Source organism: Sminthopsis crassicaudata, chromosome 3, assembly GCF_048593235.1.
Source record: "Sminthopsis crassicaudata isolate SCR6 chromosome 3, ASM4859323v1, whole genome shotgun sequence".
Taxonomy (NCBI): Eukaryota; Metazoa; Chordata; class Mammalia; order Dasyuromorphia; family Dasyuridae; genus Sminthopsis; species Sminthopsis crassicaudata.
The window spans coordinates 242,904,116-242,917,174 of NC_133619.1; the positions used below are offsets into that span (position 1 = coordinate 242,904,116).

The 13,059-nt window shown below is 34.4% G+C and overlaps 1 protein-coding gene across 2 annotated transcripts in view; it reads left to right on the plus strand.

Moving 5' to 3' along the window:
- CYFIP1 (cytoplasmic FMR1 interacting protein 1) overlaps window positions 1–13,059 on the plus strand; it is a 149,630-nt gene that overhangs the window by 74,223 nt on the left and 62,348 nt on the right. Inside the window, exons 12-18 of one of the 2 annotated variants that reach the window (XM_074300298.1) lie at window positions 820–942; window positions 2,931–3,056; window positions 4,538–4,704; window positions 7,088–7,235; window positions 8,772–8,925; window positions 10,568–10,724; window positions 11,522–11,618. In XM_074300298.1, the coding sequence (XP_074156399.1) occupies window positions 820–942; window positions 2,931–3,056; window positions 4,538–4,704; window positions 7,088–7,235; window positions 8,772–8,925; window positions 10,568–10,724; window positions 11,522–11,618 (972 nt within the window). Of the gene's footprint in view, window positions 1–819; window positions 943–2,930; window positions 3,057–4,537; window positions 4,705–7,087; window positions 7,236–8,294; window positions 8,443–8,771; window positions 8,926–10,567; window positions 10,725–11,521; window positions 11,619–13,059 lie in introns of both variants that reach the window. The other variant, XM_074300299.1, reaches the window with a different exon arrangement.

Here is a 13,059-nt window from a genome sequence, read left to right on the forward strand (position 1 = left end):
TAAAAAAATATTATAGTTATATTCTCCTTTGCAACAAAGAAAAAAATAGTCACATAAAAATCTATCAACAAGTGATCTTGTCTGATATTTGCAGTCTTCTGTACTAAAATCCCCCATCTCTGTCTATGCTATATTTTCTAACTTACCGTAACATAACTTGCATATTTTATTTAAAAGTGTTTCTCTTTTTATTATGAAATTGACAAAAATCTACAAATGTAAACATTCTAATAAAGTAATTCATAACAGAAAATTATATATGAAACTTAATTTTTGTTATGTACAGTTTTTTAAAGGATTGATTACATTTAATCTAATAATTTATCAAAACTACCCTTTTGGCCTCTGTCCCCTTCTGAACTTTTTAATGATCTTCTTTTCTGTGCATGTGGTTTTTTAAATATTTGATTGAGAAAACAGATATTTTACACAGACTTAGCTAATGATTTTAGTAACTAGGGCAAAGGAGGGGGTAAGGATGATTTAGGCTCATTTAGGGAGAGGGAGGTCAGGGAATGGCTTGAAATGAGTTGGCCACTACTTAGTGGGAACCTTCTATGTTACCTAGGTGGAAGGTTATTACCTTGCTCTCATTATCAATCTGATTTCCCTTGAATCTTTCCTTGTTGGTTAACAGTGTGGGGTGTAGCATGTAATTCACAGAATATTGATAGTATACATTTGAAGGCTTCAGAGAAGTGTTAATTCCTTAAACAGAGAAGTCTCTAAAAATCTCTTTTATTTTTAGAAATTGATTAGCAGTACACACTGTACACACTATTCTTCTTCACACTTGGATTTTTATTTGCTGTATTTCAGGTAGTGACTGGTTCTGGACGGCAGGAAGCTCAGAAAACAGATGGAGAGTACCGTAAACTCTTTGATCTCTCTCTTCAAGGATTACAGCTGCTGTCTCAGTGGAGTGCGCATGTCATGGAAGTGGTATGTCCTTTCTACTCCAAAAAAGGGTTTTTTTGAACTTGGAAAAGAGCATAAGAATTGTCATCTGTAATGAATTCAGTTGGATTTGGGAAGAAATGCTCAATTTCTGATCCTTGGTAGGGAAGAAGAGAGTGGAAAAAAAATCAGAAACCTTTTGTTTTCATTTTAAAATTTGGCCATATTAGTGATAACTAATTTCAATTTTTAAAAAATGATCTCTTTAATGTCCTTTATTTGTTTCTTACAAATGAAACATAACAAAATTTTAAGTGGCAAAACATCTATTCAGAATTAAGCAGTTGGACTAAAAGTCTATCAACAGCAATTTTGTTCCTTTTTTGTCGGAGAATATGGCATGTTATTTATAAATGGTATAAACTAGACTATTTTAGAAATTAGAACTTTTTTCTCTTAGTGCTTCTCTTTTTATCTGAACTAATTAAAAGATATTCGTAATATATTTTCATCAGCTAGATGGAAATTTTTGCCCTAATTTTTCATATAGCATCATAAGAATGTTTGGGTTGAAGGGACCTCAGAGGTCCTCCTTAAGCACCATGCATAAACTCTCCTTAAACTTTAACCATGTGCAGAGTATTGTACAGATTGGTTTTTCTTTTTTTACTCCTCAGCTTCTTTATTTAGAATTTTTTATCCCACAGTATATATGCATGAGTAATTTTTTTTATAATATTATCCCTTGTATTCATTTTTCCAAATTATCCCCCCCTCCCTCCACTCCCTCCCCCCGATAACAGGCAATCCCATACATTTTACATGTGTTACAATATAACCTAGATACAATATATGTGTGTAAATCCAACTTTCTTGTTGCACATTAAGTATTAGATTCCAAATGTATAAGTAACCTGGGTAGATAGACAGTAGTGCTAACAATTTACATTCACTTCCCAGTGTTCCTTCTCTGGGTGTAGTTGTTTCTGTCCATCATTGATCAACTGGAAGTGAGTTGGATCTTCTTTATGTTAAAGATATCCACTTCCATCAGAATACATCTTCATACAGCATTCAAGTGTACAGCGATCTTCTGGTTCTTGTACAGATTGTTTTTTGAGGGAAGGGAATGAATGTCTTACTTGTTGGTATTTTATCCTTAAAAGCTTATCATAGTGCATGGTACATTGGAACATTTAAGTAAACATAATAAAAAAAAATTTATTCATTTTTTTTAAGCTTACATACGTTTACATATATATGTAGTATGCATTAAGCAAATCTTTGGCATTTTTCATAACATTGTACTTTCTGTATTATATGTGTGTGTGTGCCTTTTAGAACATAAAGAATATATTTTGGGGGCAGCTAGGTGGCACAGTGGATAGAACACCAGCCCTGAATTCAGGAGGACCCAAGTTCAAATGTGGTCTCAGACACTTAACACTTCCTAGCTGTGTGACCCTGGGCAAGTCACTTAACCCCAGCCTCAGGGGGGGGAGGGGGGGAAGAATATATTTTGCCTTTATCTCAGCATGGCTAGATGGTATAGTAGGTTCAGAACTCTGGACCTGGAGTCAGTAAAATCCAAGTTCAAATCCAGCCTCAGACACTTAGTAGCTGTGTGACCCTAATTTTCTTGGCAAAATACTGACATGGTTTATCATTCTTTCTCACTTAACCCTGTTTTCCTCAATTTCCTTATCTGTAAAATGAACTGGAGAAGAAAATGACAAACCACTCCAGTTTGTTTGCCAAAAAAATCCCAAGTGGAATTACTGAAGAATCAGACCAATTCAAACAATTGAACTAAAACAAAATAGGAACTAGCTGTGGAAATAGTTTATAGGACAGTTATTGAATCACAGCAATTGAAAATCACATGATGTGAATAACCTTAAAAAACCTTTGGAAATGACTTAATAACTACAAATATGCATTTGGCAGTAGATAAAAAACATTTCATACAATAGGGACTTGTGTCTTATGCATTGTTCTTTCTTTCTCTTTTCCATTTTTCTTTTCAATACCAGTATTCATGGAAACTTGTTCACCCCACTGACAAATACTCCAACAAGGACTGCCCTGACAATGCAGAAGAGTATGAGCGAGCGACGCGATATAATTACACCAGTGAGGAGAAGTTTGCTTTGGTGGAGGTGAGAGGGTTATCTCTCCTTGTGGTTTGGATTTTGCTTTCTTTCCTGAGTCTTTTTTTGTTTTTTAATTGGGTATTATTTTTAATACTATTTTATTTTTCCAAACACATGTAAAGATAGTTTTCTACATCCATTTTTGTAAGACTTTGTGTTCCAAATTTTTCTCCCTCTTTCACCTCTCGCTTTTCCCGGATAATATAGGTTAAATGTGTGCCATTCTCTTAAACATATCTCCATATTTGTCATGTTGTGCAAGAAAAATCACACCAAAAGGAAAACAAAAAACAAAAAACCATGAAAGAGAAAAAAAAAAAAAAACAGAAACAAAAAGGTGAAAATACAATACTTTGACTAACATTCAGTTTCAATAGTTCTCTCTCTGGATGTTACTGGAATTTTTCATCCCAGATTTGTGGGAATTGCCTTGAATAACCATGTTGTTGAAAAGAGCCAAGTCCATCACAGTTGATCATCACATAATCTTATTACTGGATACAATATACTCTTGATTCTGCTCACTTTATTCAGCATCCATTCATGTAAGTCTTAAAAAAAAAAAGTTTAAAAAAAGAGGCACACTATTAGGTGCTTTATTCTAAGCTAGCATCTATTTGCTTTTTATTCTTTTATTTGAAATCTTGGAGTGAAAAAGGATATTTTGGAATGAATATTTTAAACTCCTAAGATACAGATCCAATCATGTTGCCCAGCTCAATAAATTCTAGCAGCTTCCTATTGCTTCCAGGGTCAAATACAAAATGTTTCATTTGGCATTCAAAACACCCTTCCTACTTTTCCAGTTTTTGCACACCACATACACTCTGATCCTTTGACACTGGCCTCTTGGCTAACCCATGAACAACAAACACCATCTCTGGACATTCTCTTTCTTAGTCTTTTATACCTGGAATGCTCTCCTTCTTCCACAAACTTCCTTTGGGCTTCCTTTAAGACCCAATTAAAATTCTACTTTTTCCTCTTAATTCCAATACCTTCCCTCTTTTAATGATTTCCTGTTTATCCTGATTGTAGCTTACTTTGTTGATATTTGTTAGCATGTTGTCTCCCTTATTATATAGTAAGCTGCTTGAAAGCAGGAGCTGTGTTCTGCCTCTGTAATCCAGTGCTTAGCATAGTAATATTTATTTGTTGTTTGCTGTTTTCAAAAGAGCTTTATTCTAAAATTCTGCCCTTCTGTTATTTCTACATTTCAAGTTAAAAGTGAAGCATTCAGGCATTCCTATTTGGTTTCCATGTGTCTCTTTCCTAGAAGAATCATAGTAGAGCAAACAGCTATTTACATGTAGTAAAATAGATGGAAAAAATGTTTTCTGTTTATGAAAACCCTTTACCCATATCACATCTGTTTCCAAAACCTGTTTTCTCTTGTTTTGTAATGTGTTCTTATAGATGTGTATTTATTTCCCTTTAGCCTTGGGCTTGATCTAGGAACATGATTAAAATAATGTTTCTCTTCGTAGGTGATTGCAATGATCAAAGGCTTACAGGTACTGATGGGGAGGATGGAAAGTGTGTTCAATCATGCTATTCGTCATACCATTTATGCAGCTCTTCAGGATTTCTCCCAGGTTACACTCAGGGAGCCTTTGAGACAGGCCATCAAAAAGAAGAAGAATGTCATTCAGAGGTTAATATTGATTTAATTTACCTTCTTGTCCCTCTCCCCGATTTCTATAATTATTTTATCATATAGGTTGTGAGTGGGGCTTTTTGGGTTAATTTTTCTTTTTCAATAAATGCACTAAAAAGTATGAGGTATTGAAGAGAAGAATAATCTTGAGTCAGAAAAAGCCAGTTTTAAGTCCTGCCTTAGATAGGCAGATAAATAGACAGATAGATAGATACAAATTGTGTAATCTTGGGCATATCACTTAACCATTCAGTGCCCCCTAGCTCTCTCAGTTTGAAATTTCTAGGAGATTTGCTCACTTGAAAGAATAAAGAGAATGTTAATAAGGGAGCATTCTTCATATAGATAAAATTACATGGAAAAATTCTCAAAACTAACTTAAGAATTTCTGATATTGTCTCCCCTTTGAAAGGGTTTCATTCTTTCAAAAGTAAGTTCTGTCCTTATCCTAGCGATGCTGCCATCACTTACAAGTAATTCACAGAATTACAGAATTCTAAACCATAGTCTAAAGAATTGTTTACTAGAACATACAAGATAAGGTCATCCAACTTCTTCTGCTTGAAGAAGTTCTCCAGTGAGATGGAATTCACTCTGTTAGAATAATCCATCTCATTTTACTTTGGGGCAGCTCCAATTGTTAAAATTCTTCTCCTATAATGGCCTTCTGTGGCTTGGAGGTATTTAGTGACTTGCACAAAATCATATGACTAATGAGCATTAGAGCCAGGAATTGAACCCAGATCCATAATTCCAGGTTCAGTACTCTAGTATTTTAATGTTATGATATTTCATTCTTTTTATATTTTTTTCCTCAATAGTATTTTATTTTTCCAAATACATGTAAGATAGTTTTCAACATTCATTTTTGTAAAACTTTGTGTTCTGTTTTTTCTCCCTCCCTTCCCCACCTCTCCCCTCCCCAAGACATCAATCTAATATTTTATTAATATTAAATATTAATATTTTAAATTAAATTTAACATAAAATATAAACACATAAAGCATAAATAAATATAGAAATATAAAAATATAAAAAACAAATATTAATATTAAATATGTGCCATCCTTTTAAACATATTTCCATATTTGTCATATTGTGTAAGAAAAACTAGACCAAAAAGGAAAAAAATAAGGAAAACAAACAAAAAGGTGAAAATACTATATTTTGATCCATATTTAGTCTTCATAGTTCTCTCCCTGAATGTTATTGGCATTTTCCATTCTGAGTCTATTGGAATTGCCCTAAATCACCTCATTATTGAAAAGAGCCAAGTCCATCAGAGTTGTTACTGTGTCCTGCTCTCTTCACTCAGCTTCAGTTCATGAGGCTTTCCATGACTTTTCTGAAATCAGTTTACTCATCATTTCTTATAGAATAATATATATTTTTTTTACCTTCATATGTATTTCATTCTTTAAAAAAATTATCTTTCTTATGTATTGAAACCAGTATGGAAGTCCTAGTAGCGCTCTCTGTATTATATATTATATTATAAATGGATTTTTTTCCTCAGCAATATTTTAAAACCCCACTTTTTTGTGGATGAACAGAGGTGAGTTTTCATTTTATATTCCCATAGACAAATTGATCTGTGGTTGTGTCTGCCTTGATTCTTTTTGGTGGGTAGCATAGAAAACACAGTGGTTGCTGAATGCTATTTTATTATGATCACTTTTTTTTTAGCCAGCTTTTCCTCATGTTACTCATTTTAATTTACTACTCTTTCCCTTGGTTCATAGCTGGTAGAAATAAAGTGAATCTAACTTATGAAAGGTCAGAGACTGTACCTGTGGCTTCATTCATAAACAGAACTTCTAGATGAGCAAATTACCTCTAACAAAGTAGGTTTGGGCCTTTCTCTGAAACTTAAAAGTATTATAAAAGTTACCCAGAAGCCTGGAAGGTTAAATAACTTGCCCACAACCTCACAGTCTGTTTGGGTCAATTAGAACTGGATAAATATTAAAAATTAGTTTTTGTTGAATGAATGTTAAGTAATATCTTTGAACTATACTTAAGAGATAAACTTTTAGATAGAGATGTAATTATTCTTTCTAAAACATGTGTATGTGTGTATAGATACAACACACACACACACACACACACACACACACACACACACACACACACACAAACACACATATACATTTATTTAAAAGCCATATAAGAAAAAACTATAATGTTAGAATGAGACCTTCATGCTACATTTGTCTTTCCCTCATCTTTTAAAATTGGAGTTAATTGAGAGTAACTGTATAAGGTGTTTTGAAATGCGCTAATACTTTTAAAATAAATTTAAACTTTAATGATTATGTGTAAAGATTTGACATTGTCCATTTTTGGTGATCAAATGTTTTGGGATTGTGGGTATGCTCAGTGTTTTACAGGCCATCAGGAAAACAGTATGTGATTGGGAAGCAGGACATGAGCCCTTTAATGATCCTGCTCTAAGAGGAGAAAAGGATCCAAAGACTGGCTTTGACATTAAAGTTCCAAGACGAGCAGTAGGCCCATCCAGTACACAGGTATTCCTCTTTTTTCACCCTGTGCCAATGTATATGTCTTCCACAGTAGAGCTAGGGATATTTTTTTAGACTGCTAATTCTAAAGGTGGAAGCTTGTTATTAATAGGGCATTGAAAGGAAAATAAAAATGTCAAATTGCTCTTCCTTGTTTCTTTCCCTTTCTTCTCCTGAATAAAATAATGAAAATATGTCATTTTGGTTATGTAATGACCTACCCATTGGCAATGACTTTTCCCAATCTTATTTCCCATTCCTTAGTCAATTTTTATTTTAACACAATCCAAATTTGGAAGTTATACAGCCAAACAAATTTATTTTTAAAAAATAGTTAAGTTTTCCAAATTTCTTTCTTTGCATACAGAAGCTCATTTACCTACTTAATCTCCCTTCCTGAAAACTTGGGTGAAGAGCTATGTATAAGTGTGATTATAAACAATTCCTATATTGTGCTTTTATGTAGTTTTGTTGTTGTTGTTCAAAATATGTGCTCATGTTTTTATATATGGAAATCTGCAAAATGTTAATCTCTGTAAAGAACAAAAGTTAAAATTGTAAGTTTTTGTGGCTTTTAGTGTTTCATTATTATTAAACCACCATCAATGTTCTCTTCTCTTTGGTATGTTTGAGCCTTAAACTTCAGCAGCTTTCTGTGATCATTGCCTTTCACAAACTGATTTATTCAGTCATTTGTGTTATTTTTCCTTTTCTGGGGCTAAATACTTCTGACTGATCTCTTCTGTTAGGTGTCGTTTGTAATATCTTCAGTGATATTGAAAAATTTCTTTGAAAAATGTCAGCCAAAAAAAAAAAGGCTGACTATCTGAAATCTTGAAAGTCTCCACAAAGCTTTAAAAAAAGGGGGGGGCAGAATTCGATAGTTTAGATTTGGCTTGCCTTTGTTGGGTGACTAAGTTTACACTTGCATGTTGACTGCATTGCTTTCCACACCTAACAGACTAATCTATTTTCTCCTCTTGTCTGATTCCATTTCCTAATTGACCCACGTGTGTTTTATTAACGGATTCTCTCCCCCGCCTTTCCCTGTCTGTTGGTTTTTAGCTCTACATGGTGCGCACTATGGCAGAGTCCTTGAACTCTGTTGAGCTGTTGAAGCAGCTCAAGTCTTTGGGAATGGAAAAGCTTTTGCATGTGGTAAACAAGTTTCTGAGGCAGTCCTACATCTATCCACCTCTTTTAACCTTTGGTGGTAAGACATTACTTTTTTTAAAAGTTTATGGCAATAAGGTGAACTGTTCCGCTACAAGTTGTCTGAAGAAGTTGATTATTGTCCAAAGGAGAAAGCCAGTTTTTTCTCCATTGGTTTATTAACTCCAATCATGGGATACCCACATGGGATAGCCACAATGATGCTTGTTCTTCCCCTTCCTCGAAGGGGAACCGTTTCCTTGACAACCCCCAGGGATTATCAATTTGTAGCCGAGCAGTCGCTTTCTTTGGTTTTCACAGTTTTGCTCAACTAATGTTCCATGTGTATTTTTCCCCCTCCCTTTACGAATGTTTCCTTGAATGATACAGCTTTACATGGTGAGAACCATGCTAGAGTCCCTCATTGCAGACAAAAGTGGTTCCAAGAAAACTTTGAGAAGTAGCCTTGAGGGGCCCACCATATTGGACATAGAAAAATTTCATCGAGAGTCATTCTTCTACACTCATTTGATAAATTTCAGTGGTAAGAGATACAGATGATCAGTGTTCAGCAAGCATGTCCTAACACCGCTAACACCATCCAGAATGTTTCCGATTGCTTAAGAGTTAACTTTGCTCTAGTCTGTTTTCTACTCACCCAGGACAGTGAAGTGTTGTAACTTTTGCACCATGGTCACTTTAGATAATTCAGTGTTTGTGCTGTTTTGTTGTTGTTCTTGTGGTTGTTGTTTTTTTAAAGCTAATTCTTCCCTGGCTATGGCACTCTTGGCAACAACTATATAGTAACTTATTGTTTTTCACCTTAGCAAAAGCCAGGGCTTGTAATGATTGTTAAATATCTATAATTTTAGACCAGAATGTGATTGTAAGGAACACCATGTAATATGGATTGTAGCATTCCTTAACCTCATTACCCACTGTAGCATTCACAAGTGTTTAATGTCTAGACTTGATATTTGGAAGATAGTAACTAACCCACTTCCAAGATCAGGCAAACCAAGTTGATGTTCTTCTTTTTCTTCAGGATATCCCTTAGTTCTTGTTGGAATTGTAATCGGAAACATGCTACCCAGTAGATTTCGCCTACTGCCATCAGATGTATCTAGTCTTTGTCACCACCACATTGTGCTGTCTGTCATGTTGATTTTGTTGCCTGGCACTTGGCTTTTAAAGTGCTGTATTTGTCCTGGCTCTCATGCTTGTCTTCAACAATACATGTATTGGAAGGCAGAATCGTGAAGGCATTTTAAAAAATCTTAAATAGCCTTTCACAAAGCTTTCAACTATTTTTATTACTGCCCATCTGTATTGTGTGATAACTGTTGTCTCCATTTCTTACTGGTAGTCCTTAAAGAATTTTTTTTTTTCTCATGAGAAGAAAAGTGATCCTTCATATCTCTGCCCAAACGCTTTTTCGTCTTTCATTATTTTAAAAAAAAAAAAAAAAAGTCTTTTTTTTTTTTTTTTTTTTTTTTTTTTTTTTTTTTTCTGTAATGTGCCCCTTAGCCAAGAGACATGTCGATGTGAGAGTGGGAATTATGCAGTGGAAAGAGAAATATGTATGGAGTCAGAGAACCCAACTTCTGAACCCAGATAGTACTTATTAATTATGTGACCACCTGCAAATTATTTAATTTATCCAGACTTCACTTTCCTCCTCTGTAAAATGAGGATGCTCTCCTCTAACCCTAAACTTTTGGTCATCTGAATTGGCAAAAGTCTGGTGATCGACAATGGTGGGCAGTTCAGTAGTATTTACTACTCACCTGACATAATTTTCTGCAGATGCAATGCTTTATATCAATATATACTAAAGCCCTCTGTCCTGCCTCTTAGCTTTGGACTCAGTTGTATTTTTCCAATGTGTTGATCCTTTGGTAATCTTTTTTTCCATTAAAGAGAAGCTTTGAGTAGCCTATTGGGATGCTTTTGTAAATGTGTGTTTATATGGACGTGCATAATTTTTGTTTTCCTGGGGATAAGGATTTGGGCAGTTTTGCTCTTTCTTTCTTGTGAATAGGTCCCATTACTACCTAGCTCTGGGAAATTTTAATATCCTCTGCATTGTCATTTTATACAAATGGCAGCCACTATTCTAGCTTGCTTTTTCTGTTAGCTTCTGGTAATGTAAAAGACTAATGCAGTATGATTTTAACTTCTTGAAGAAACTCTTCAGCAATGCTGTGACCTCTCCCAGCTATGGTTCAGAGAATTTTTCTTGGAATTGACCATGGGCAGGAGGATCCAGTTCCCTATTGAGATGTCTATGCCATGGATCCTGACAGATCACATTCTTGAGACCAAGGAAGCATCCATGATGGAGTAAGTTTCTCTCATCATCTTCCATTAATGAGTTTATATGAGGACACTGGATGCTTTGTCATCTAACATGTATTTGTTGTTGACTTATTTTATTTAAAAAAAAAGGATATAAAATTAATCAGTCAGTCAATAAGTATTTATTTATTAAGCACCCACTATCTGCCCAACCTGGTGCTGTTTATCAAGGATATAATTACACAGAATGAAACAATCTCTAGTTTCAAGAAGGTTCTAGTTCTAATCCAGTGAAGCCAAAATCAGATTATTGTCTCCATTTTACATTTAAGGAAACTGGTTGACAAAAGTCACTTTGAAGGCAGGTCTTTCTGATTTCAACTCTAATGCTCTCCTGGGTCACCTAGCTGTGCCTTTGACATCATTCAGGTGGTCATTTCATTTCTGAGGCTTTTATACTGTTGGATGGGTCTCCAGAAGGCAATTACCTATCATAAAAACTAAATAAGCCATCTGAAGTGGAGTCTAATTCTTTACATCAATCTTCAAGTACTCTCTTAGGCCCTGGGACTACAAAGATAAAACAAACCTGCCCCTGCCTTCCTACTGGTGAGAATGTTGGGATGTGGATGTAAAGACATTGGCTTGTTCCTTATTGAAAGAGACATTTCTTTTTCTTATTTAGAAATAGATTTAGAGTAAAAAGTTACAAGTTCATAAGAATAGTTATATTTTGTAAATCAGGAGTTAATTTTCTTGTGAGGTTTTTATGTCTCACCTTTGAAATCATCAGATAAGTTTGGGGAAAATAGCTTAAAAACCTTATTTTTTTCTTACTCCAGGTATGTACTTTACTCCTTGGACCTGTATAATGACAGTGCTCATTATGCCTTGACCAAATTCAAAAAGCAGTTTCTTTATGATGAAATTGAAGCAGAGGTAAGTTGTTCTGTTTATCCAAATAGTTTTTAATTCAACAAAAATTGATTAAAATGTATACTATATGCAAGGAACTCAGTGGCTTAAATATTCCCCAATTGTATTTTAATCTGGTTCAGGCAAATGTGAGACACAAATATCTCTAATCCATAAGAAAACCACTTATTGAGGCAGAGATGCCAAGCCAATTACTATTAAAGGGCCTTGGCTCACTTTAATGAATGGGTCTTAAGGTCTTCCTCACTATCTGAAATACCCCTTTCCTCTAGGGCCTAGTTTTATTGCTTGGTAGACCTGTATCTTGACTTTCCAGGAGAACTTTCAGTTCTTGATGATGGACAATCACCAGTAAGAGATATCCAAATATGGTAAGAGTAAATGCCAGTGACCCACCCCATGTTAAGCAATAGAGAGCTGTAAGTAGCTAGGGCAATGCAAGGACAGAGTCACCCACTGGTCAAGGGCTCATAGGCCTGTTGACCAAGTGCTATAGGCCCATTTTCCCAACAATGGAACTATGAAGATAGAGGAACAATCAAAAATAGTTGGGGGACTTTGCATATCATTAAGGATTGGTTACTTACTGAGCCCAAAGAAAGGATAGAGATCCTCTAGTTAGCTTCCTGTGGTTAAGTGGTGATCTTAATAATAAGCAAGTGAATTTATAATTTAGTAGTTTTAAGTTTTGGAGCCTAATATAGGAAATAATCTAACCTTAACTAATTATCCCTAAATATATGTTAAGTATGTACTAATACTAATTGATTAGGGTAGATATAAACAAGTATAACTAAGATAACAAGTATAGCTACTGAATAATACTGAATAAAATAGGAGTCTAAAAATCATTTCATACATAATACTCAGGAACCTTGGCCTTCATCATATACATCTCTTCAAGGCTATTCTCTGTTAATCTTCATTGATTGATGAAGTTTGTTGATTAGGAATATCCCAAGGTGATGAAATCATAGATTCAGGCAAAACCAAAAATCTTAAGTATATTTCACATTTACAAATTATATTTGAACCATTTGATGATCCCAATTCTATACTTTGTTCTGTGAAAATAAAAAATTTAATGCTAATTTCCATCTTTTTTCCATTAAACCAAAATAATTAATTATACTTCTTCTCAAAACTTGATACTGACTTACCATAGTCTGAACCAGATATAGAATGATCTCTTGAAGGTTCTTTTCTGTGTTGAAAACTATTGAGTGTAAATAATTAATATACAAAACTAATACTTAATTCATATAGATAGTCTTTTTAAGGTTGCAAAGAATTTGACATAAATGAGCTGATTTGGCATGTGAGATAAGTAGGGTGAATGTTATTGTCTTCCTTTTACAAATAAGGAAACTGAGGCCCATGGATATTGAATGACTTGCCCAATCTCATGACTATTCACTGATAGCCAGAATTTTGAAACCAGCTC